We start from the raw sequence: 22,931 nt of genomic DNA on the forward strand, positions 1-22,931 counted from the left end.
GCAAATCACAACTAGAGTCTTTTGGTTTTTTTCAACAAAACGTGTTCATGAAGATATAGGAGAAGGACAAAGCTGATTCTGACTTTTAAAGGAAAATTCTTTAAGTTGTGCAATTAAACAGGTCCTTACAGGTCCCGTTGAGCCAGTAAGATGTATGTAATCCACCTAACAAGACACAGCTGACCTGACCTTCTGCTCTGACCTGCTCATGGTAGTTCTGAGGTGCTGGGAGGCTTTGAGCTGGCCGGCCTGAGCTTGCTCCAGAACCCGCTGTTGCTGGGCCTTCTGCTCCTTGATCAAAGCTTTCCGTTTACTGTCCCAACAAACAAAAAAAAAAGGACATAAAACACTTTATACCTTTAAAAACGTTATACCTAAATAAACAACTTTTTTTCACATTATAAGCATGTGTAATTGTCTTACGCTTTGGCCTGCTGTCTCCTCAGGACTGTCTCCTTGGCAGCAACACTCTCCTGCTGGATCTGTCTGGCCCGCCTCTCCTCCTGCCACCGGTAGAAATCCTGCTCCTCCTGCTGCACCTCCTGTCGCAATTCCGAGAGGCTGCCCAGCTTCACCTCCAACTGACACAGTTCCAACCTGCACAGAGGGACACTGCAGCTCAAGCAGGACACTGGGCACACTTTCACATTATAGCTTTAACCAGAAATAGATCCCACTTTGCACCGTTTGCCTAACTCCGGCTGTGGAAAACAACCTGAAAACCTTCACATTTATGGCATTTATCAGACGCCCTTATCCAGAGCGACTTACAATCAGCAGTTACAGGGACAGTTACAGGGACAGTCCTCCCCTGGAGCAATTGAGGGTTAAGTGTATGCATGTATGATAATTAGACATATCGGTGAATATAGTAAGCCCTTGCTCACATGTCTCTGTTGCTTTGAGTCTGCCGATACAGAATAAAGGCCCTGGAGGATTCTCTTATGGGATTTCCCACGTCCCGGGATTTGAACCTGGGTCTTCTGGTTCATAGGCGAGTGTTTTACCCACTAGGCTACTACCACCCCATTCACACAGCCACATGCTGTTCATGAGCACATCGATCCCACCAAAAACAACAGCCTGTACAGTTTCACATGGATGCAAGCATGACTCATCTTGCTCCTGGTAGAACCGATGTGTGAAACAGCTCCAGTGTTCTGGTGATGGTAAACTGTGAACCAAGCATATCAATATTTTTCATCTCATCAGTATTTTTTTTTTTTTATCCCATGTTGTGTCTGGAAAATATAGGTTGCAGATCCCAGGGAATAAACATTCTCCAGACATTTGCTGGACATTTATGATGTCCCCAATGGGTCCCCCACAAGATTCTGTGCTGGAGGTTCTTTGGATGGTCCGTTCTGAATTTGATGTAAATTGAGCACTCAGTGAACATCCCAATTTGGTCAGATAATGTTCTTATTTGGTACTTCAACAATATCCTTCTAACGTCCCATTCTGGTCCCATCAAAACTTTAAAAATGATGTGTTTCCCAGCATGCCGTGTGCAATGGTGCAATGGACATTCATCACAAGGATTTCAGGGTTGAGGTTCACTAGTTGATGTGTGTAGTGTTGTGATGTGTTCATGCTGCCATTGTGTTTTGTAATTGTGAGCGTGTGTTGTGATAATTTGGTTGATGTGTGTATTTTCTTTTTCACGTCACAGCAGCATATCAACTGCTCTAACTAAAGGTAAGTTGATGATAATTTTACAGTTTCTCCTCCTCTGGTGTTATAATCTATAATTTTGAAGAAACGTTATCAGTCTTCATTTGCCCAGAACCTACATTAAGGCAACAACTTGTCCATAAACTCTAACTGCAAATGCACAAGCTATGCGGATATGGCATGTATTTCTGAGTGATTGTGGCCAGTATGTGTGGTTTGCAGCAAAAAAATACTACAAGGGCGTCATTCAAAGATTAAAAAAAGAAGATTTGAGTGGCATTTTACTGTAAATCTTACTCGTGCTCCTTCAAGGCCAAAGAAGTAAGAGCCTCCAGCTCCTCTTCCCTCTGAAGCTCCACACACAGGCGGTTGTGCTGGGCTCGCAGGCGGAACACCGCAACGCTGAGGACCCCAGAGGCAGGAGAGACAGAAAGCCAAGCAGAGATGAAGAAACAAAAGCTACCGATCAGTCCACTGAATCTTATCATTTCGGCTGGGCCCACCTGTTTTCTTCTTTTTTCTGTCTTTCAATGTCTTCTTCCACACTTTCCCTCTGTGCCTGCAGTTCGGCGATGTGCTGATGACATGCTTTCAACTGTTCCCTTTAAAGTGCAGAGGAGTCATACAGGTATCACACAGGCCCGCAAAAAGTTTTAAACACGGCACATGTTCTGGTGGAACCAGGGCTTAAACTTTAAATTAATCAAATTAACTCAATTTCCCTACCCAGGGTAGCTGTGTGAGTTTGATTGTAAAAGTCTTAACGGATTGCAGGGACGTGTGAGCAGAACCCTCTCGTCTGTTGCGTTTGTTGACTAATGAGCTGCAGCGTGACAATCTGTGTCTGCGGCACTGAGAGACGCCGACATGAAAGATGATTTGAGACGTGTGTCTGATATCTGTACCTTTCTAAATAAATAAATTAATAAGGCACAGCATTATTCCAGCCGCCCACCTCGCAGCTCCTTCTAGCTGCATGCGGTGATGGCTAAAAATACACCATGGAAACATGTGATGTCAGGAGGAATTTTCTTCAGCTTTGACTCTTTTTCCATTCCACACGTGTGTTTGGAGGGGGTGCTGGATGGGAAGGGTTTATTGACGACCTTGTGTGTCTGTGTGCGTGCGTGTGTGGGGAGCATGTGAGGGCCGCTGTGCCTGCCCATGTTGGCCCAGACTGACCTGGCTCTCAGTACATCATCCTCCTTCTGTGCATAGAGGCTATCCAGCTGGTCCAGGTTCCTCCTCAGCTTGAACATCCGTGCGTTCTCGGCGTAACTCTTCCTCTCTCGCCCTCCCTTCCCTGACTTGCCAGTTTGACCCTCGTCCCTACCCACAAACAATAAAATTACAACTGCAAGGACACTCATGTTTTCTCATATTTTCCAAATATGCCTTAAGTTTTAGGATTAAATTTGAAACAGAAAAACTTCTGTATGCAAACCAGTTTGTCTTTGCATCAGAATATGACGGCATGTCCATTTCAAGTGGCGATCCAGATTCTTCCACAAATGTCACCTCCTTATTGTCATCATCTGAAACATACCCAGCATGCATTTATTTATTTAAGGCACATATCTGACAAAACCATGTAAATAAGCATTACCTTTAACTGAATCATTAATAATTCTAACCTTCTGTGTCCGTGTCAGTCCCAGTGCGTGTTTGTGTGTGTTCAAAAGCAGAAAAAGCCTCGTGTTCTGCCTCAGCAGTGGGGAAGTTTCCTGTCCATTGTTCCATAGTTCCTTCCTAAGAAGACAGGCAACCAACTAAAAATAATGACCACGATTGTGCAATAATTGTGCATTTATTTACATATAGCAATTTAAGTATAGAAATATACTATAGCAACATACAAAACACCAAACTTCACTTCATACCTTGCTGTTACACATATTTTATGCTTTATGTCTTGTTAAAGACATTAAAGTGTAATATTTGGTTATGTTTGCAACATTTGCATATTGGTAATCATTGTATACTTGCAATATTTGCAATACTGTGGGCTGTAGCAGTCGCCAAAGCATTTCGCTGCATATCGTACCGTGTATGACTGTGTATGTGACAAAGAAAATTTGAATCTGAAACTAACTGCTAAGGCAGAATAGCTTAGCAAGCAATGGCGCTAGCGAAGCGGCCATGAGTAAAGTAATGATAATACGCGATTCAACGCCGCGTTTCGTCGACGAAATGACAATAATCGTTATTGTTTGCATTTGTTTACACTCACTCGCCTCCTTCTTCCTGCTCTGAACGTGAGTGTGTGTTTGACGCGTTTCCATGGACACCAGGGCCCGGAGAGCGCGCGCGAGGGGAGGGGCCGCGCGCCGGAGCGCATCTCCGTGAAGCGGCCGGTTTTAAATTCTTAGGTTGCAGCCTTTCCCCAAAATGGTTTAAACGAAATCCACCCCCCCCCCCCCCCCCCCCCCCCTTCATACAGTATAGACCAAAAGTTTGGACACACCTTCTCATTCAACGAGTTTTCTTTATTTTCATGACCATTTACATCGGTAGATTCTCACTGAAGGCATCAAAACTATGAATGAACACATGTGGAGTTATGTACTTAACAAAAAAAGGTGAAATAACTGAAAACATAGCCGCCCTTTGCTCATTCTCTCGATGAGCTTCAAGAGGTCGTCACCTGAGATGGTTTTCCAACAGTCTTGAAGGAGTTTCCAGAGGTGTTTAGCACTTGTTGGCCCCTTTGCCTTCACTCTGCGGTCCAGCCCACCCCTGTTACGTCCCTGGACGTATGCTCCCACATATTCTGTGTGGCTGGTTGTGTTTTTGTGTCCTGTCTCTTTTAGGTTGACTTCGTGGGAGGAGATGAAGCCTACCAGCTCCCCCTACCATCTGCCTATTGGTCACCACCACCTATATAAAGAGACTTCGGATGGTGTTCGGGAGGTCCCCAGGGTCTGCTAGGCCCTTACTCTTTTGGGAGGTCCCCAGGGTCCACGGAGACCTGCAAGGAGCTCTTTTGGGATCTCATTCCTGTGTCTTGTTGAGTTGTGTGATAGACCCCTTTGTTGTTAGCCTGTGTTGGCCTGTTGGCTTTATGTGCCCCTTTGGTTAACTTTTGTGCGTGTTTGAGTTATCCCTTTAGGCTGTACTGATGTTGGTTAGCTGTGCAGAGTCCGCTGTTTTATTGACCCGGTTAGCTCACTGTAAATATAAGCACCGTTAGTAGGCTTTGTTTGGTTGGGTTCAGGTCCGGTGACTGTGGAGGTCAAGTACATAACTCCACACATGTTCATTCATTGTTTTGATGCCTTCAGTGAGAATCTACTGATGTATAATATGTATAGAAGGTTATGGCGAATTTATTACAATTCAATTACATATTCACATTTGGCAGCAATTAAAGCCTCAAGTAATTAATAATAATAATAATTATTATTTTTGTTAGAAGTTATGTGGGCTACAAAAAATCTGAAATGGTTTATGAAGCAAATGACATCTGACACCACTAGACCTTTCAACAGAAGCCACCGCTCCTGCAGTCTTATACGAACAAAGGGTTTTCTAGGACCAGATTAAAATCTTGCTGAGGGCTAAAATATTCAGACTCACATTAGTGCAAGACAAATGAGAGATGATCTAATCTCATCGTTCCTTCCGCTCATCTGCAAAAATGACTTACCTTGAACAGTGAGCAGCAGGCTGCTTCGTGTGGAAACAATAGGCTGGTGTGACAGTTCAACATCATGACCTACACATTGCCTACAGTGTTTTGAGATAATAGACTTTTTAGGCAACATTATTATGCATTATTTTTTTATGGTTCTATGTGTGTAAAACCCTACAATAGGGTTTATAGGGTCTATGTTGCTGAGAGATCATCAAAATGAAGACCCTTCTGCAAGTGGGGCGTGATGCCAGGGGCAAAGTGGACCTGGTAGAGTGGGTTGGGCTGCCCGAGCTTTAACATTGCGTGACTTGCCGCATCACGTCATGTGGAAAGCGTTTCAGGAGGGGAAGTAGTATCTCTGTCGTTCTTGGGTGGCATGGGGAACGTGATAAGGCCTCTGTTTGTTTTAGAAAAAGCTAAAAATTATTACATTTCCTAAAGACCATGGATGGCTTAACAAGGGTCAGGTTTAGTCAACTGGGAACCCAGCCCACCACCACAGCTTAGTAGCTGGCATCACCAGGCACATTTTCTGGCACCGGGACGTCTGTTGGGCCAGTCCCTGCGCAACGGTGACAGTGAAGCGTGCACGAATCCACAACGACTCCCACCCAACCCAACACCCAACCTCCGCCACCGCGTCAGTGTCACCGCACCATCTGCTCAGCGCCGATCCCCCGGTCAAGAGCTGACCGTCGAGCAGTAATACGGTGGGCGGGTGTCGTCTCTCAGCAGATGGGCGACAAAGTGTGCACGCTCTGAAGCGAAGTGTGGATCGGCCGCTACTGTACGTCACCGAATATTACCCCGCTGCCAGCTTTACGAGTCGCATCAGCGTGTAGCGCAGGGAGCACGGAATTGCCGCGTGGAACTTTCATCAAACTTCCGAGAGAGCGCCGTACGTGATGTGCGTTATGACGCACAACGAATGTAAAGCTTTTTTGTATATATGCACGAAACGTATTACGTAAGACAGTCGTGTCCCTCTCACGGACTCGCGGCGCGATCCACGCTTCTTCTTTTTTTTTTTTTTATTCCCCCACGCGTCGCCCGAGTTAAATCCGCCGTCGTTCCCGGCGCAGGAGCGCGCACGAGTGGGAGGGGGTGGGACTTAACTCGGATCGTGCGCGCGGACAATATATATATATATTTTTTTTTGTACATTATTATTATTAATTTTTTTTTATTCCTTTTCCAGGATCCGACCTCTCGCCAGCGTCCTCCCTCCATCGCGCTCTGGCGGAGGACCATGGGTCGCCCCACCTGGCCACTTTATCTCCATTCCTCCCGAGCCGTGGCACCGTAGCGCGCCGGCGGAACCGACGCCGTCCGCGCCGCAATTCCAACCCAAGTCCCGGCGGAACAGGAGAGGAGGAACAAAAAAAAAACTTTTCTTTGTACAGGTTCTTCTTTCTTTCGCGAGAAAATGAAGATCATTCGTTTCGTCTTTTCGACCTTGTTACCGCTTCTCACCGGGGCGAGCAAAGTGGCCAGGTAAGCGTGCCGGTTTTCTACCCATTTACATTTACAGCATTTACCTTATCCAGAGCGACTTACAATCAGTAGTTACAGGGGACAGTCCCCCTGGAGCAACTTAGGGTTAAGTGTCTTGCTCAGGGACACAATGGTAGTAAGTGGGGTTTGAACCCGGGTCTTCTGGTTCACGGGCGAGTGTGTTACCCGCTAGGCGACTGCCACCCTCCACGGGCCTCACCTGCCCCACTACCGTCCCCGCGAATGCACGACCGAGCACCTTCGCCCTCGCCGCGTATCCGCCGCGCGTTTTGGCCGCGCCGAGATCTGGATTCACGGCCAGCGTCACGCCCGCCGGACGCCACGGACCCGGTTTTTATAGGTCAGGGGTTTTCACGGGGTTCGTCCCCCCCCAACACACACACACACACACACACACACACACACACACTTCAGATCCACGCGTTGTATGTTCGTGGTGCCATCAAATGCAGATTAATCTCGGAGATGATGTTGGCGAGCGGCATCTGTCTCTAAAAATCTAAAGAGATCAAAAGTCTTAACTCAACCCAGATTCCTCTCTCGCTCCACAGCAAAAGGGGGAGAGAGAGAGAGAGAGAGAGAGAGAGAGAGAGAGAGAAAAGAGTTTTGTTGCGTAATGTTACATTAAGCTGTGGCATTTTTTTTTTTATGAAATGTGAAAATATCTCTCCGTGGCCCGAATAGCGTCCGCGTCATCTGCCCAGAGATCTAAATAAAAAAATAGAAAGTGTGCTTTCAACTAAATTTCAGGTCACATAAAGGTTAATGAGTATTTGAAGGTTAATGCCATGCCAGGGAGCCCTTCGCGCATCTCCGGCTAAGGGCGTCCATCCAAAACTACAGCAGGGGCTGGAAAAGGTTCATGCGCAGCCAGGTGATTGATATATATATACATAAAAAAAATTATATATATAATTTTTTTCCATTGCACAGCAGTATTTTCTTGGTTTGCCAGATACCTTAAAGTTGCTCCTTTGTGTGACGAGGTGCCCACACTTACTGCCGCGATGGCGGTGATTTATTGCTCAGCTTTTATGTTGACTTTGCATGAACTACTTACCCGCTACGTTGTGGAGCTCCGCGGGGATCCTGCAAGTTGCGCGCTTAATTGTGCCGTAATTGTGGACTGCATAGCTTCGGCGTAGATGCACTGTGACGCTGGGCCTACAAAGAGCCCAGGGTGAAGAGAGAAGGGACAAGGGAATGGACTAAGCACTGGGAAAACACTACTTCACTCGCTCCTTCCCTTGGCTAAATAGTTCAGTTCTTTTTGTGCTTTAACTGGTTGGTTTCATTGAAGGACGTGTGAAATTAACATGAACATCATTTGAGAAGTGACTGACCAAACAGCACCCAGCAAGAAGTAAAAATCCTATCTTTGGTGACCACCATGGTTGGTTTCCATACATAAATTGTAAAAAAATAAACGTAACTGCAGTGAAACTGTTATTGAAGAATTCTGCCAGAGTTGTGCAATAATTCGGTAATTCTGGCTAGTATGCTAGTAAGCTAATGTTGCTATCAAAACAGCAGAAGAATACTGTAAATTCTCTCAGTGTCGTTAGCCTAAAAATGTGTCCAGTGCAACAGTACGAGATTTGACCATGTGAGTTCGTCCACAGTGTATCTTACTCGAAGTTCTAAAAAAAAAAAAAGAACAACGTATAATCGTCAGTCACGTGATTTAGCCAAGATGGCTTCCGCTCAAAGTCGCTGTTACCCGTGAGGAGTCTTTTTTGGCTTTTTGAGTCCAAAACCACATCTACAGTTCAACCGCAAGTAGAATTACACGTTTATAACGACTAGACTTGTCCTCGCTTCTTCGGAGCTTTGGTGATGCACCCTGTGGAGGATGAGATTACCACGTCTCACAGCTTCTCACTCAACATCCAGGTTCGACGTTTGAGTTGTTGTTTTTTTTTCTTTCTTTTAGCGAGGCTGATTTCACAGGGATCACAGTATCCTCCCTGATGCATCAACACACACACACACACACACACCCTCAGTTATTACAGCGGAAGGGCAGTGTTATTTCTTTATAAAACCATATAAAAACGTTCTAAAGCAAACTGCGTCCTCTATTATTGCTATTTTGTAATATGAACCTGGCAGATAAAAAGGCCAAATGCTGCCTTGAAGAATACTTAAACGTAAAAAAAACAGAAACGCCAGGACGTTTTAAGCTCCGTAATATATTCCACTTTCTGGGCAGTGAGCAATCAAATGTACCGCGGTATTAAATCACTTTTAGACTCGCTAGCTAATTATACATCATCTGTCAGCCTGTGATGGCTGTGCGCACACTTTTATGGTAATTTCAGAGCCCTACATGACTTATTAGCCAAATCCTTAAGCTCTCTCATGCACGGGGCCCTGACTGATGGCTTCAAACTGTGAGCGACTGAAAAGGATGTGACTAAGTTGCGTTCGCGGAGCTCTGGATTGATTCGTGACTCGGGGGAAGAAGCGGCGCTGCGGCCCTTGTTGCACCATCCGGATTAGGACGTAGACGTCAGGAGGAGGTTGAACGAGTCGCATTAGAACTGCAGCGCGGCGTGTCCTCTGTTCGCTGTCAGCGGAAAAATCGCTGCTGGCCCGCGACTGCGTCTGTGCAAGCCTCATCACCTCCAAACACGTCGCTTGTTCTGATGTCTTAGTCTTTGGCAATTTTAGCCTTGAATATGAAAAAAAATAGCTTTAGTCGGTGGTCGGCCTAGCGGGTAACGAAACGGACACGTAATCAGAAGGTCTGAGCAAAGCACCGTCCCCACTCACTGCCCCCCGGGCGTCTGTCATGGCTGCCCACTGCTCACCAAGGGTGATGGTTAAAAGCAGGGGACACATTTCGTTGTGTGACCGTGTGCTGTGCTGCAGTGTCTCACAATGACAATCACTTCACTTTCACTTACGTAATTTAAATGTAGATTGCTATTCACTATGGACATTGGTAGTATTCTGAAGAACTCGATTTGTAACATATTAACTCCACAGCCCCGCTATTGACCTGATCATTGACACTATTCCTTTATTTCTGGGTGCTGCAGTGTAAATGGTTCACAGGGACCCCTCGTCCTGATTTGGTGCCATAAAGAAAATGGGTTTTTGCCTTTCCAAATGCGCAAGTCAGACGCCGGCTGCTGCCGCGAACAAATTGGCTTTATTGCAAGGAGTTAATAGAGGTTGATGCACAATGTGTGCCTGGAAACGTTCCATCTTTTTTGTTTTTGTGCATCTCACCTCGGTGTGTAAGCTCATAAATAGATGTTTAGTATAAAGGGCCTGGGGAGAGGGCGGTAATGAAGGCGAATGAAAGGAACCGGAGGAGCGCCGTGGCGCACAAATCGACTTTGAAGAGTGTAAGGGCGACAGTGGGATTCGAGCACTTACCAGTCCCCCCTGAGAACAATCAAACGGACTGCTGCATTAGCATTTTTTTTTTTTTACAGCACTTTCCCCGGCTCCTTCGCCGAACGCAGTCTCCAGTTTCTCGAACCACATGCCACAAAGACTGTTTTAACAATGAACCTTTCAGAGTGAACGCCAGCTGTTGTCGCAGAACATTTTGTGCAAAAGATGAAATGTAGGCCCATTAAAGTCGGCCTACAGAGGTTTACCTGCTGCTGGTTACTTCAGACGTCTCAGGATTTAAAATGCGCGGCTCGGTACGCGTCACCTGCCAGTCAGAGGCAACGCGCTTAATTCCGATTATCCCTGTGGCGAAGCCGACGGTGATTTCCTGGTCCAAGAACCTCACATCAGAACGGAAAAAAAAAACAGTGCATAGTTCCGGGCATCTTCAGGCATCGTCTCCGACGCGGTCCGTCAGTCCACGCTGTCCTGCTGTTCTTACAGGTTGTGGGGTACAAAACAAGATGGGGCGAAACTGTTTTTGGCAATAGAAAATGTCACAGTGTCTCAAATATTCCACTATTCCATGGCTCCTCAGCACACATTATTACGCCTCGGTACATCTTTTATCAAGCCTTCCCTGCAGCCATTTATATGCAATAAGCATGACTTGACCTTTGCTTGATCTCCTCAGCAATGATACACTTCAATTTCTTTATATTCTAAAACGGTTCCTATTTTTTTACAAACGTTGGTCACTTTTTTTGAACTGTGCATGCTAAAAAATTTTGTTAAAACAATAATCTCTGTGCGGGCTTTAGATTTAGTTTGCTTCTTTTTTCAGCTTTCATTTAATACAGTAAGCAGATGCGCAGATACCTTAAAATCATACGTATCAGACCCATCCGTGTTTTATTAGCAGGAGGGGATGTGAGACGAGCACTTTGCTTGCTGATCGTTCATCTCCAGCACCACGTAGAACCTGCGGCGGTTATAATCTCCTCATAGTCCTCCTCGTCTCATAGCAACATGCAGCCTTTTGCCCTTGCGGGCAGAAAACACTGCCTCCCTGTGGTCATTCTTAGGCCACTAGAATATTCGACTTCACACCCCCGTTATTAACATCTAACTACAAAAAAAGGAAATACCATCTGTTCCACGGTTTAATTCCTTTACAAAGTGGTGTTTCTCTATTAAAATATCTTGCCACGTACTGATAATTTAATCTCGACGTGTCAACAAGCATCATTTCAGTCGGACAGTGGAATGGTAGCGGTGGAGAAGGACGAATCAGCTTCAAAATTCATTTCACACAGTCTGCGGCGAGGCAATTTTAATTTCCACTCTCCAGCAGATCGCTCCATTAACGTTTCTGTCAGAGTTTAGGAGTGAGATGTTTGTGTTTAAAAAAAAATGTATGCATTTATGATTGCATGAAATATTTTGTTTGCAGCACGCGGGGCCCGCTCTGCCATTAATTGCTGTGTCCTGTTGTCATAAAAAGCAACTTTCTCTCCTCTCCTCTCCTCAAGGACCTCAAGCAGCTGTGCTTTGTTCCCTCAGGTCTTTGATGAATGACATTGGGGACTATGTAGGTACAGACATTGAGATATCATGGTTGCCTAATCTGGATGAGTTAATGAAGGGCTATGCTCGAAATTTTCGCCCTGGGATAGGAGGTGAGTATGAGATCTATTGCTAGTGTCATTGGATTGCGCTTCCACCCTTTACATTTGCAGCCATTCTTAGCACATATTTCCATCTCGAGGTTACGAAAAAAAAAAAAAAAAAAAGAAGTCATTTCTGTTTTAGGACTATATTACAATTCCATGTTTCATGTTTCACCTCATTGTCATTGAATATTTTTTTTTAACACACATAAATATGTAAAAATAAATATGCAAATGTCATACACTTGTATTAAGGTTAGTCAATAGATGCAAATGTATGCGTTACCGAAGTGACTGGTGTCCGCAGCACATCTTGACAGAGACAACATTGCTAAGAATGCCTGTCAAATGTATAACGTCCAATGAGCATGGCCTTAGATTTCTCAATCTCACAGCTTAACTCAGCGTGAGGTGTGGTGCAAATGCATGGCCCGAAAAGGCTGGAGGATGAAGTGGTCCAGAACGCGGGGCGGGGGAGGGCAATAAGTTATTCACCTTTGACAAAGGTGCTGCATCTTCTTACTTTATCAGTCAATTCCAGCTCTTATCCATCACCATTTTTATCACCGAGAGCAGAGCACAACAGAACTCATGTTTGAGAATATGATAGATGTTAAACTTTATTAAGTGAACTAGGGCTGGGCAGTACATCAATACAATTTTCTCTTCCAATTTGAACAGAAAACTTAATTTATCATTTGATTGTAGCATTTTAACACAATTTCTATGAAGACAAGAACCTTGTCATGCTAATCTTTAAGACAGACAGTATGTGTCAGTTAACTTACATATTCTAATATTACATATTCTATAAGTTATATTCAGATAATCTAACATAAATGAATATAATTTAATTGCAGTAATGTATTTCTCCATTCTGTCTAGAAACATATTTCAGACAGCGAGTGAGCACAGTTGTGGAAATTACATTTTTTTTTCTCTTATTATGTTATTTTTATAGTTTTTATAGTTTTAGAATTAGCATTCACAAATTAGCCTAACTGTTTTAATTATAAATTAAATTTATATGTAATTTTATTACACCTTGAAAACTAAGAATTGAGCTGTTAGTTTGTTTATTCTGTTAGTTGAGGAATCACTCATATATTATGTTGTATTCTGTTTCCTATCATATTGTATTCTATTGTATTCATATGTATTCTAGATATACATTTTATAATAAAGAGGCCTTTAGTCCAAAACTGGCAAATATTCTCTATAGAACATATTGCACAGACAAATGATGAACAACTTAAACTTTGAGCTTATCAAGTGCAATGGAATAATTTTCTGCTGCTTTGAACAAATTCTGCTGCTCTAAAGTATGAGTTCTTTGCCTCCTTCATCCTCTCACACATGAAGGTGCTTCTGCTCTCGCTCAGCTCCTCACTGGCATGCGCTTTCACGGGCCCAGTGTAAAAATGGAGGTGGCATAAATTTTAATCGATCAGGGGGAGCGATGAGGGCTCTCTAATGTCCAAAATTAACGGCCATCCAAAGTGCCTCGGCGGACGTCGGGAGCGGCCTCCTTTTTTCCCCCGAAAATGTGCCCTGACATCCAATTCGCCCACTACGCAAATATTCCGCTTTCACATGGCAGGGTACGGATTGATCGAGCAGCGGGTAATGAGGGTAGTTTCACGACGGCCCTTTTGACCGTTTCTTGGAGCGGCGAGAGGCCATTGTCATATTCCTAGTGTCTGCTCAAATGACTCCCCATAGACACGCAGCTTTACACTTGGCTGTAATGTCCCTTTTAATGTTGATTGCGGGAGAGTCCATAAAAACCTCGTTCTTTGGGTGAGGGTGGGCAGAGGGCTTGGCCATCCGTCCTTTTTTTCTCACTTGCTCTTTTACAGGCCCTCCGGTGAACGTAGCTATGGCTATTGAAGTAGCGAGCATTGACCATATTTCCGAAGCCAACATGGTAACGTATGGTTTCATACACATATATAAATATAGTTATTATTATTCTCTTTTTTTTAAGTTACCCAAGAGATCCTGCCTTAAATTGCCAAATGTTTCCTGCTGTCGTAAGCCAGGTCGCTGCACTTAAATGAAATGAAAGACATTAGTAGCCCTTTAAGGCTTATGCGTTTTCCACACATGTCGATATTTCAGCTGACCAGTGAAGCTTTTTGTTATAGTCCCTTTTTTTTTTTTTGATTACACAGTTCCACTCTGGGTTTAATGGCAAGCCACAAATCCATGTGGCCAATTTAAAGTGAATTGATATGCCCGGAGTGTTTATTTAATGTAAATGGATAGCTTTGTAATTAACCTTTCAAATATTTATGGCTTGACCCCTTTAAACCTTTGTCAGCCTTCTGCAGGTCTCTGCTCTTTCCACTGTGTTTATCTAAGACGTCTTACTGATTACATTTTACACGAAGGAATAGGGAGAAGAAGTGTTTAAATATTGCACGGTGTGTTCTTCTTTGTCAGGAGTACACCATGACCGTATTCCTGCGCCAGAGCTGGAGAGATGACCGCCTGACCTACAACCACACAAACAAGACCCTGGGCCTGGACAGCCGCTTTGTAGATAAACTCTGGCTCCCCGATACGTTCATCGTCAACGCCAAGTCAGCCTGGTTCCATGATGTCACCGTCGAGAACAAGCTCATACGCCTTCAGCCGGACGGGATCATCCTGTACAGCAGCCGGTGTGTGCGTGTGCGTGTCTGGGTGTGAGATTGTGAGACTGCGCTTGTGTACTAATTTATGTTAAGTGTGGTAATGGCTGCTAACAGCAGCGTAGGAGTCGTGATCGTAGCACCGCATTAGCCTTACAGGCTTTAATGCATCCCTGTGTTTTTCCTGTAACCGATTTATAAACCCCTGAACGGGAAATTACATTCTTTGACCATTTCAAAAATAATCATGATCTTTCTCTTTAGCAACTCTTCACCAATTAAATTATGTCAAAGTTTCTTGACACGTTGCTTTTTTTTTTGTTATATTACTATTGGGCCGTTCTTTCAGGATCACCTCGACGGTCGCCTGTGACATGGACCTCACCAAATACCCCATGGATGAGCAGGAGTGCATGTTGGACCTGGAGAGCTGTGAGTGGGAAGTCGACCTTCACAAGTTGACTTCAACCCTCCGCCCTGGAGGCCCGTCATTCTGTGCTCTTTCATTATCGACCTTCGGTGCTGCCAACCTGCCACGTGCTTCGTTACACTCTTCATTATTCCACAAGCGTAATTATCAAATGGTTGGAGAAGACAATTAAAAAGTATATAAATATATGATGTGACTGTATATTTGAAGAAAATAATCCCTATATGCCACCCTGTCAGATACATTAAACATTAATTAGAGTTTTATCATTTATTAGGCCTTCTCATAAGCGCTGCCTTGGGGACCTTCTGCTTTAAAAGCAATAGCTGATTAAAGTCTACACATTGAAGGATACTGCAGAGATAATCAGAGAAGAACTCTGTTGAGCTCCACCCGCAGCTATAAATGCATCTGCGTGTGTGCTCCCTGTTCTTCAGATGGCTACTCTTCTGAGGACATTGTGTACCACTGGTCCGATAGTCAGCGCCACATCCATGGCCTGGACAAGTTGGAGCTCTCACAGTTCACCATCACCAACTACCGCTTTGTCACGGAAATGATGAACTTCAAATCTGGTCAGCAGAACGTTTGCCTGTTTGGACTATTATTACTATTACAGTTATTATTATTAATATTCAGCATTATTGTTATTATTATTTTTTTAGCTGGCCGATTTCCACGTCTCAGCCTGCGCTTCCAGCTGAGACGGAACCGAGGCGTTTACATCATTCAGTCTTACATGCCCTCTATCTTGTTGGTTGCTATGTCGTGGGTCTCCTTCTGGATCAGCCAATCTGCTGTGCCTGCCCGTGTATCCTTAGGTAGAAATGACATAGAATGATATACAGTTCTTCTGATACGTTTCCCAAAATTTTCATTCAGGATAAATCTCTCTGTACAGATATATAAATCTCTCTGTATAGATATATAGTACATTTTGGTGTAAATTGGTAAAAAACAAAGTTTCATGCTAAGGGTAGAAGTTGGATCACTGTAACAAGCAAATGTGAATGTCCACACTGTCTCTTCTGGTCGACAGGGATTACTACCGTCCTCACCATGACAACGCTGATGATCAGCGCCCGATCGTCGCTCCCACGTGCCACGGCCATCAAGGCTCTGGATGTGTACTTCTGGATCTGCTACGTGTTTGTCTTCGCCGCCTTGGTGGAGTACGCCTTCGCCCACTACAACGCTGATTACAGCAAGAAGGAGAAAGCCAAGGTGAAAGCCAGTAAGAGCAGTGCAGAGGTGAGAATCCCAATCCAAACATTCCCGGAGAGCGCTCAAGGAGCGGATTTACTGCAAGCGAGCCGTTTGCCCAGGGGGAGAGATATTACACTTTGTCCTCTGTGCAAGCATTCGGAAGATTATATTAATCTACTAGTGTACATAAGTCCAATACGTTCCGGAAAATCACGCAAATAAGAATTTCTACTTCAACTGCATTAGGGCATTTAACAGAAATGATGTGCAATTTTCCCTTTTCTTCTCCACACCGTAGTCCATAGTGAATAATGGGAAGCAGGCCATGGTGCTCTTCTCCCTCTCTGTGACGGGCATGAACCAGGGCCTGCTGGTGACCAACAGGCAGAGCCGCGGCCAGTGCGCCGGGGAGCCGCCGGCGGAGCCCGAGGAGACGGAGGCCCGTGGCGCCGCCAAGCCGAAGAGCAGCGACGAGAAGTGCTGCAAGTGCGTCTTCAAGCCCATCGACGCCGACACCATCGATATCTACGCCAGGGCCGTGTTCCCCGCTGCCTTCGCCGCCGTCAACGTCATCTACTGGGTGGCATACACCATGTGACTTACTCGCCAGGGTGCGTTTGCGCGGTGAAAAAGGACAGCGGTAGGGTTTAGTGTGAGTGCTTGATGACTTGACTGAATCCAAACCAACACGCAGGTCAGGACCAATCCCAGGATGCACTTGCTTTGCCATCAGGCCGCCTGCACTCTGCAACACTGTTCACCGCGCCAGCAATACTGTGCAGCTTGTGGACTCTTTAAGAATTTGCCGGCTGCAGTAAACAGGCCCGCACCCCCTTCCTCATTTTCAAGTCGTCCTCCTCGTTAATTCTGAATCTGTTTCCACCGCTTCTTATCAGTTCCTGCCAGTACTGCCCGTCTCCGGATCATGAAGAACATCTGAGTGGCTGCGCTCTGTAAACCAACAATTTCACACTCTGCTTTTAAAGCTCATCTGTTTCTTCACAATTAGGCACCAGAGTCATTTTCAGGAGCTGTACATGCGCTAGCCATGCGTTCTAATACGTGACTGCTGACACGAATGGCATGCCAATTAATGATTTCATTTTCCACTTCATTTCGTTCTGATTCATCACAGCGCTTGCGAGGAAACTGCAACACGTTTCAGAAGGACACATTTCATACATGAACACAGAACTATTGAGCAAAAATGACATTTTCCTATAAGAATAAATGAAAGAGATTGGACTGCTATAACCACAGGAGGTGATTTCGTATTTTATAGAAATATTTTTATTCTGTCTCATTCTGCCATCATCGGCTGTTTGTGAATTTAAACTACTTTGCTTGTTTTTATATCCTCGGGATGCACAAGGGTGTCTTATCGTACCCTCCAGGAAAAGGGCAGGGTGTCTCGCGGTGGCACGCTGATAACTTTGTTCTGCTGAAGTGACATCATGCTCAACCGCGGTGGCCACCTTAGCAGGAAACGCTATCTGCGGCCACCCTGTTACAGGAGCACTTTTTTCGACACATCTTCCTCTGAGTTTTGCCCATCTGTGTAAAGGTTCGGGGGGGCTGGGGGTGGGGGTGGCAGTGGCCGTTTTAAAAAGGCCGGGCCGTAACTTTCCGAGAACTGCAGAGGTAGTTGGGCTGTGATTTATTTCCCACAACGGCACCGGACTCCAGCGCCACTTTTATTACTTTACACTGGTGGAGCTGTGGACGAGGGACAGATTATTTGCTGAAGTACGTACTGATTCATCAAACGACCCTTCCTGAACCGGATGCCATACCCTCCCCCTGTAAGTGTGATTTTTGTGAAGGATATTATTATTAAACGCTATAATGGGTGACAGAAATAAGAAATTGTTGTTATTCCTCTACATTGAATCCCTGTGACATTTGGAGACTCAACACTCGATTTTAGTTGAAAAATGAAACATTAACATAAATAAATTATCAATTGAATAGTGCTTTTTATACAAAGGCAATCCTATAGTTTCCAAAGGGTCACCTGAGACATTTAGATTCAATGTATCAGCCAATCATTAGTAACAATCAGTTTTTGAATAAATACCATGAGTTTTATCAATTGCAAATTAAAAGAACCAATGATCTTTAAAGTAAAAAAAAAAAAAAAAACTCTTAGCACTGGCTGGATTTTTCTCAAGTACAGAAAACCTACTCTCTAAACCCAGTGCAATTAAACCAATCTCTCTTCTGGTAAGATGGGCTTCATTCTGGCTTGTGCTACCCGTAATGCATCCTAATGACAGGCTTATTGAGGTGGCTGTCACTTTTGGAGACGTGGCTGGGATTTAGCTTTTCAAATATTGATCAAACAACACATCTCATGAGCAGTAATCCATAATTAATGTTCAATTTCTTTACGAACTTAGGATAAAAAAAGTATACATTGGCTGTTATTCATATTAATTACACATGCACTGTAGCCATTTTGTAAAGGGACTATCAGATTCTATTTTTTAACTATTTAATGAAAAAAGTCACTGATGTTGTCATGAGATGGTAATTTGAGGATATTTAATGAACTCTTCATTTAAAATGGGTACTTTTACCCATTTTACAAAAGCAAGAAATATGTACTAGCTATAGAGCCAATAAATGAATATAATTTTATATTCAATAGAATACTGATGCTGATTAGAATGCAAATGAATTGACTATTAACTGACATCCCTGGGATGATATTACGACAGCAAGAACACTTTAACGCCATGGTTACCCTGCACCCCGCAGCTCGACTTGGTGTGATGTGTCGGCTCCTCAACATCCTGCTGGCACTGGTGAGCCGCTTCCTGTTCACCGTGCATGGCGTGGTGACCGTGTGGCGTGTGGTGGAGGAGAAGGGCGAGCCCGTCTATTGGCTGCTGCTGCTGGGCGTGGCCCTCCTGGGGGTGGAGATGGCCATCACCATTAAATGCACGGAGAACGCGGAGTGGAAATGGTAACAGATTTCCGCTGGGGTGTGTTTCGTTTGCACTGTAGGGCAGCAAGGGGATTTAACATTTTTTTTGTTGTGCTAAATGGCAAACTAGAAAACAGCATATTGCTAATAAATAAAATAGCATATCCTTGTATAGACAGTTTTTGCAAAGTATGTTAGTAGGTGTGAACAGGAAGGCTAAAAATAAAGGTCTGATCTCTGAGTTTATATATTAGTAAAACAATATAGTGCACTATTTTCTAAGTGCAGCACTACGCACCACGCATGGGGCTTGTTTGCTAGCGTAAGATTAAAGGAGTCCTCAGGATTTACGTAAATAAACAGATGAAACAAGACAGAATCGATTGGTAGTTGTCTTTGTCTTCAATAAGAGAAAATAATTACACTCTTCATCTGTGTGTAATCATTTCTGTCACCCGGAACAACATTTTTATGGGTTCCTTTTTTTAAATGGGAGGAGCCTGTATGAACATCGTTAAAGGTCATGTTTTGTTGTTTTATCTGGTTATTTATGTAAATGAATAGATGAGTTATGTAAATAAACAAATGCCAAACAAGCATGTTCAAATTCAAAAGCGCGACCAAAATCAAATCAAGTGCGGAGCCCATAGGACCATCTCAACGTACGGAGTGTGGCCAGATCATTGTTGCAAATATTCTTCTAACTCAACGATCTCTCTTTCAGCGATATAGTTTTGTGCTATCTTTAGAGTTTGTTTGGGCTCTGAGCATCACATCAAATCACATCAAAATGAGAACAATGAAGTTTCACGCTGAGTGAAGAGGCAAGATTTTTTTTCGTACAACACGAAATCCTTTCCCACTGTGTATATCTCTTGAGTTCCTTTTGCTCTCTTTATCTCACCCTCATCCCATAAATATTTTACATTGGGATCAATGTGATAAGACTATAGAACCAGTGTTTATCTCTGCACCCCACTGCCCATTAATGCTTGAGTTTAGTGGCTTATTATCTAAACTGGGGCTGACATGAAGATATGGAGCAGCGCTTACAAGCCATCCTTTTTTTTTGGTGCCTCAAAGGGACATCTACATTTAATAACACTTTTCCTCTTCCGCGAATAATGAGGTCCCTATAATCTCAAACACAAAGACAAAAATGACCTAATTCGTTCAGTCGTTTTATTCTCTCTCTCCTTTAAGGACTTGAATATGATGTCATTTGAGATTTTTTGCATGGGATGCTGCGGGTAAGATATCTAAATCAATGCCCATTGTCTGGGGTATGTGAGATGAGGATTATGGGTAGGGCTTGCTTCCTGTGGGTCCTTGCCTCTTTTGTCCCCTCTCTCTCTACCCCCTCATCCACCCTTCTCTTCCTTCCCACATACAGACTTTGATGTCCCTGGCTCACAGAATAGGGATTTGCATCCATGATGAGAATAATTTACCATCTGAAAACTTCTGGAATCACTCACCCCTGTTCTCAGGTTCTCCCCAATGGTGTTTCTGTACCTCAGCACCATTATCCCCTCCATCTGGTTCCTAGAGCTGAACCTGCTTCAGTCCAAGATGCCCCTTAACTCCTCCTCGGGACCTGATCTCCATCTCTTCAGCCAAATCCCCATCACGTCGGTAGGTGGCTCTTTGGACATGGTCTGCAGGATGCCTTGGCTTTGAGGGATCACTGAAAAAGCCAAGACCAGGAGATTAGGCCTGAAGCCTATGAGAGGTGCAGGACACAGAAGTAATGGCTGCCTTACGTAGCGCTCCAAATATTTCAGCGGGTAAGGAGGACAGTGAGAACGTGATTAGGAAGTAGTTGGGACCCCTCCTTATCCTATAAAAGGACCATTTAAATTGCACATATCAGAAAGCAGCAGCTGTTTCTCAGGCAGCCCAGTCAAATCTGATTCCTTGAGGTGTTTTGTAGGGATATGAAAAATGACAGGGAGATTATGCGAGGGCAGAGTCATCCATATTACCTCATCCTTCTCTCGCAAATCCAGCCAGTCGACAGGAAGTGCGGAGTAATGGCTGAAGAAATGTAAATCTCCCCTAAATATCTGAACATCCTGGAGAATTAGGTAAATTTAAAGAGAGATTAATCTAAATAAATAAGAGAGGAGTGGGAGAATTCACACATAGCCAGCAGCAGAAATTGACATTTTTGACGTTTTGTAAATACGTGGCTCTGTGAACAGTTTAAAGATGCCATGTGTATTTTCCTACCAATATAATTTACACTCCATCCAATAGGGGGCAGTATTTTCCAATAAAACAGATTTAATTTATCAAAATATACTGAAATATGCTCAAATATGCTCAAACACACAGTGTTCAGAATTACACACATTATGCACATTATGGTATTACATGACTGGTAGAAGATTAGAATACAATATTCATCCTTACCGTAACCTTATTGATGCAACACTGTTTATAGACATTTTAGACTTCATATCAAAACAGTTTTGCAGATACAGTTTTAAATATGCCCTTCTATGTTTCATATATTTCACCTTAAAATAATTATTTTTTTGTGTCTGCATGTAATTTTAGTTTTGATGGATTTTTTTTTTTTTATGTTCTGATTGATTTAGAGCATAGGCCATTTGGACCCGGAGAACTGGGCAGCTGGACTGGAACAGACAATGCTCATTGTACTGGTGGTGGGGCGGTGGTTGATGCCCAAGGGTGACATGTCACGTGACCAGCTGTCCCAGCTCCTCATGGTCTATGTGGGCTTGGGTGCCGACATCCTGGACATCTTTGACACGTTTAAAGAGCCGGAAGTGAAAACCAACCGTGCTGTGATCATAGTCGGCCTGAGCTTATTCTCCTGGGCTCTGATGCAGTTTCCCCTGGTTCTCACCCAGACCAGCACTTCAAAGGCCCAGTCTGAGCCCGTCTCTGCCCACCTGGAGGACGGTGGAGGGGCCTCCTGCTGCTCTAGTGAGGTCTGGAGCCTCCTTCTCACTGTGGGAATGCAGGACGGGCCCTTCTTGGTGTACCGCCTCTACCTCATGATTCAGGAAAACGTCCTCAACCAGCTCATGATCTTCTTCACCTGCAAGAACATCCTCATAGTCCTGCTGGAGGTCTACCGCATCTGCGTGGTCCAGTTTGAGCCCATCACTCTGGAGATGCCCTGGACTCCTCGCATCCCATCAGACAAGCACGGTGAGGACGTCGAGGCTCAGGGACAGAACTGTCAGGATTAGACAGGGCTTTCAGAACAACTTCATCCCAGCCAGAAGGGCCGCATTCCCAGCCGAACGGTCCTAGCTGCCACATAATCAGCCCGATTCAGCGAAGTCTCGGTGGCTTAGGCTCCGGGAGGTGGCAGAGAAAGTGAGGAATCCAGAAATGAGTTTCTAAATCAGCTGACTGAAGACTCCAATATGAACTGCTGTCTGACTTCACTGACCAGATAGAAACAAGTGCTGGTTTATATAACCAGTATCAGTTTTATGTCTGTCCACGACAGGATGTGTTGTTGCGATAGGAAAAGTAATGCAATTTCATAACAGGGCTACCAAATACAGACAACTGCAATTTCTCTCTCTCTCTCTCTCTATGTAAAAAAAAAAAACAAAACGCTGCGATCAATTTTTTTTAATGAAGTTGTTTAGTACGTACACTCACATTTTCCTAATATCAAACTGGAGATGTATTCAAGTGTCATTAATGGTTGAAAGTTATTTCAAATGGGCGGAATCGCACCACATTTGCATGTTCTCATTAGCACAATGAGAAGACCCTCATAATGTGCAGTACCTCTTTAAAAAAAAAAAAACTTTTTTTAAACAGTGTTTGTCATAGCAACTCTTGCCATGAGATGGCAGTGTTCACATGTTAAGGACAAACACATGACACATGTGTTTAC

General features: G+C 44.1%; 3 protein-coding genes across 9 annotated transcripts in view; 2 read left to right on the forward strand and 1 right to left on the reverse strand.

The window, feature by feature from the left end:
* Positions 1-5,404, reverse strand: part of cfap74 (cilia and flagella associated protein 74) — a 37,695-nt gene extending 32,291 nt beyond the window's left edge. For 2 of the 3 annotated variants that reach the window (XM_028994778.1, XM_028994777.1), the window contains exons 1-8: positions 5,321-5,404; positions 3,309-3,423; positions 3,119-3,209; positions 2,857-3,003; positions 2,178-2,276; positions 1,972-2,076; positions 424-597; positions 203-313 (exon numbers count right to left, since the gene is read on the reverse strand). In XM_028994778.1, coding sequence (XP_028850611.1) covers positions 203-313; positions 424-597; positions 1,972-2,076; positions 2,178-2,276; positions 2,857-3,003; positions 3,119-3,209; positions 3,309-3,423; positions 5,321-5,386 — 908 coding nt within the window. In that variant the 5' untranslated portion in view covers positions 5,387-5,404. Of the gene's footprint in view, positions 1-202; positions 314-423; positions 598-1,971; positions 2,077-2,177; positions 2,277-2,856; positions 3,004-3,118; positions 3,210-3,308; positions 3,424-3,904; positions 3,960-5,320 lie in introns of those variants that run through there. The other variant, XM_028994779.1, reaches the window with a different exon arrangement.
* A 543-nt stretch (positions 5,405-5,947) lies between these two features.
* gabrd (gamma-aminobutyric acid type A receptor subunit delta) lies at positions 5,948-17,979 on the forward strand. Of its 5 annotated transcripts, none has more exons than XM_028993198.1 (10): positions 5,948-6,095; positions 6,507-6,802; positions 11,735-11,850; positions 13,701-13,768; positions 14,287-14,507; positions 14,827-14,909; positions 15,345-15,482; positions 15,573-15,728; positions 15,947-16,158; positions 16,412-17,979. In XM_028993198.1, exons 2-10 carry the CDS (start codon positions 6,735-6,737, stop codon positions 16,709-16,711), a joined length of 1,362 nt encoding a protein of 453 aa, XP_028849031.1. In that variant the 5' UTR covers positions 5,948-6,095; positions 6,507-6,734; the 3' UTR covers positions 16,712-17,979. The 5 variants fall into 5 exon arrangements, with proteins under 5 accessions (XP_028849031.1, XP_028849030.1, XP_028849029.1 ...); XM_028993197.1 differs by having other exon boundaries at positions 6,061-6,206; XM_028993196.1 differs by lacking the exon at positions 5,948-6,095 and adding an exon at positions 6,107-6,238.
* Positions 17,799-22,438, forward strand: LOC114797917 (transmembrane protein 26). Its single transcript, XM_028993201.1, has 4 exons — positions 17,799-17,915; positions 18,874-19,081; positions 20,533-20,677; positions 21,646-22,438. Exons 2-4 carry the CDS (start codon positions 18,888-18,890, stop codon positions 22,264-22,266), a joined length of 960 nt encoding a protein of 319 aa, XP_028849034.1. The 5' UTR covers positions 17,799-17,915; positions 18,874-18,887; the 3' UTR covers positions 22,267-22,438.
* The last annotated feature ends 493 nt before the right edge of the window (positions 22,439-22,931 follow it).

This window comes from Denticeps clupeoides, chromosome 10 (genome assembly GCF_900700375.1).
Source record: "Denticeps clupeoides chromosome 10, fDenClu1.1, whole genome shotgun sequence".
In the NCBI taxonomy this organism is placed as follows: domain Eukaryota; kingdom Metazoa; phylum Chordata; class Actinopteri; order Clupeiformes; family Denticipitidae; genus Denticeps; species Denticeps clupeoides.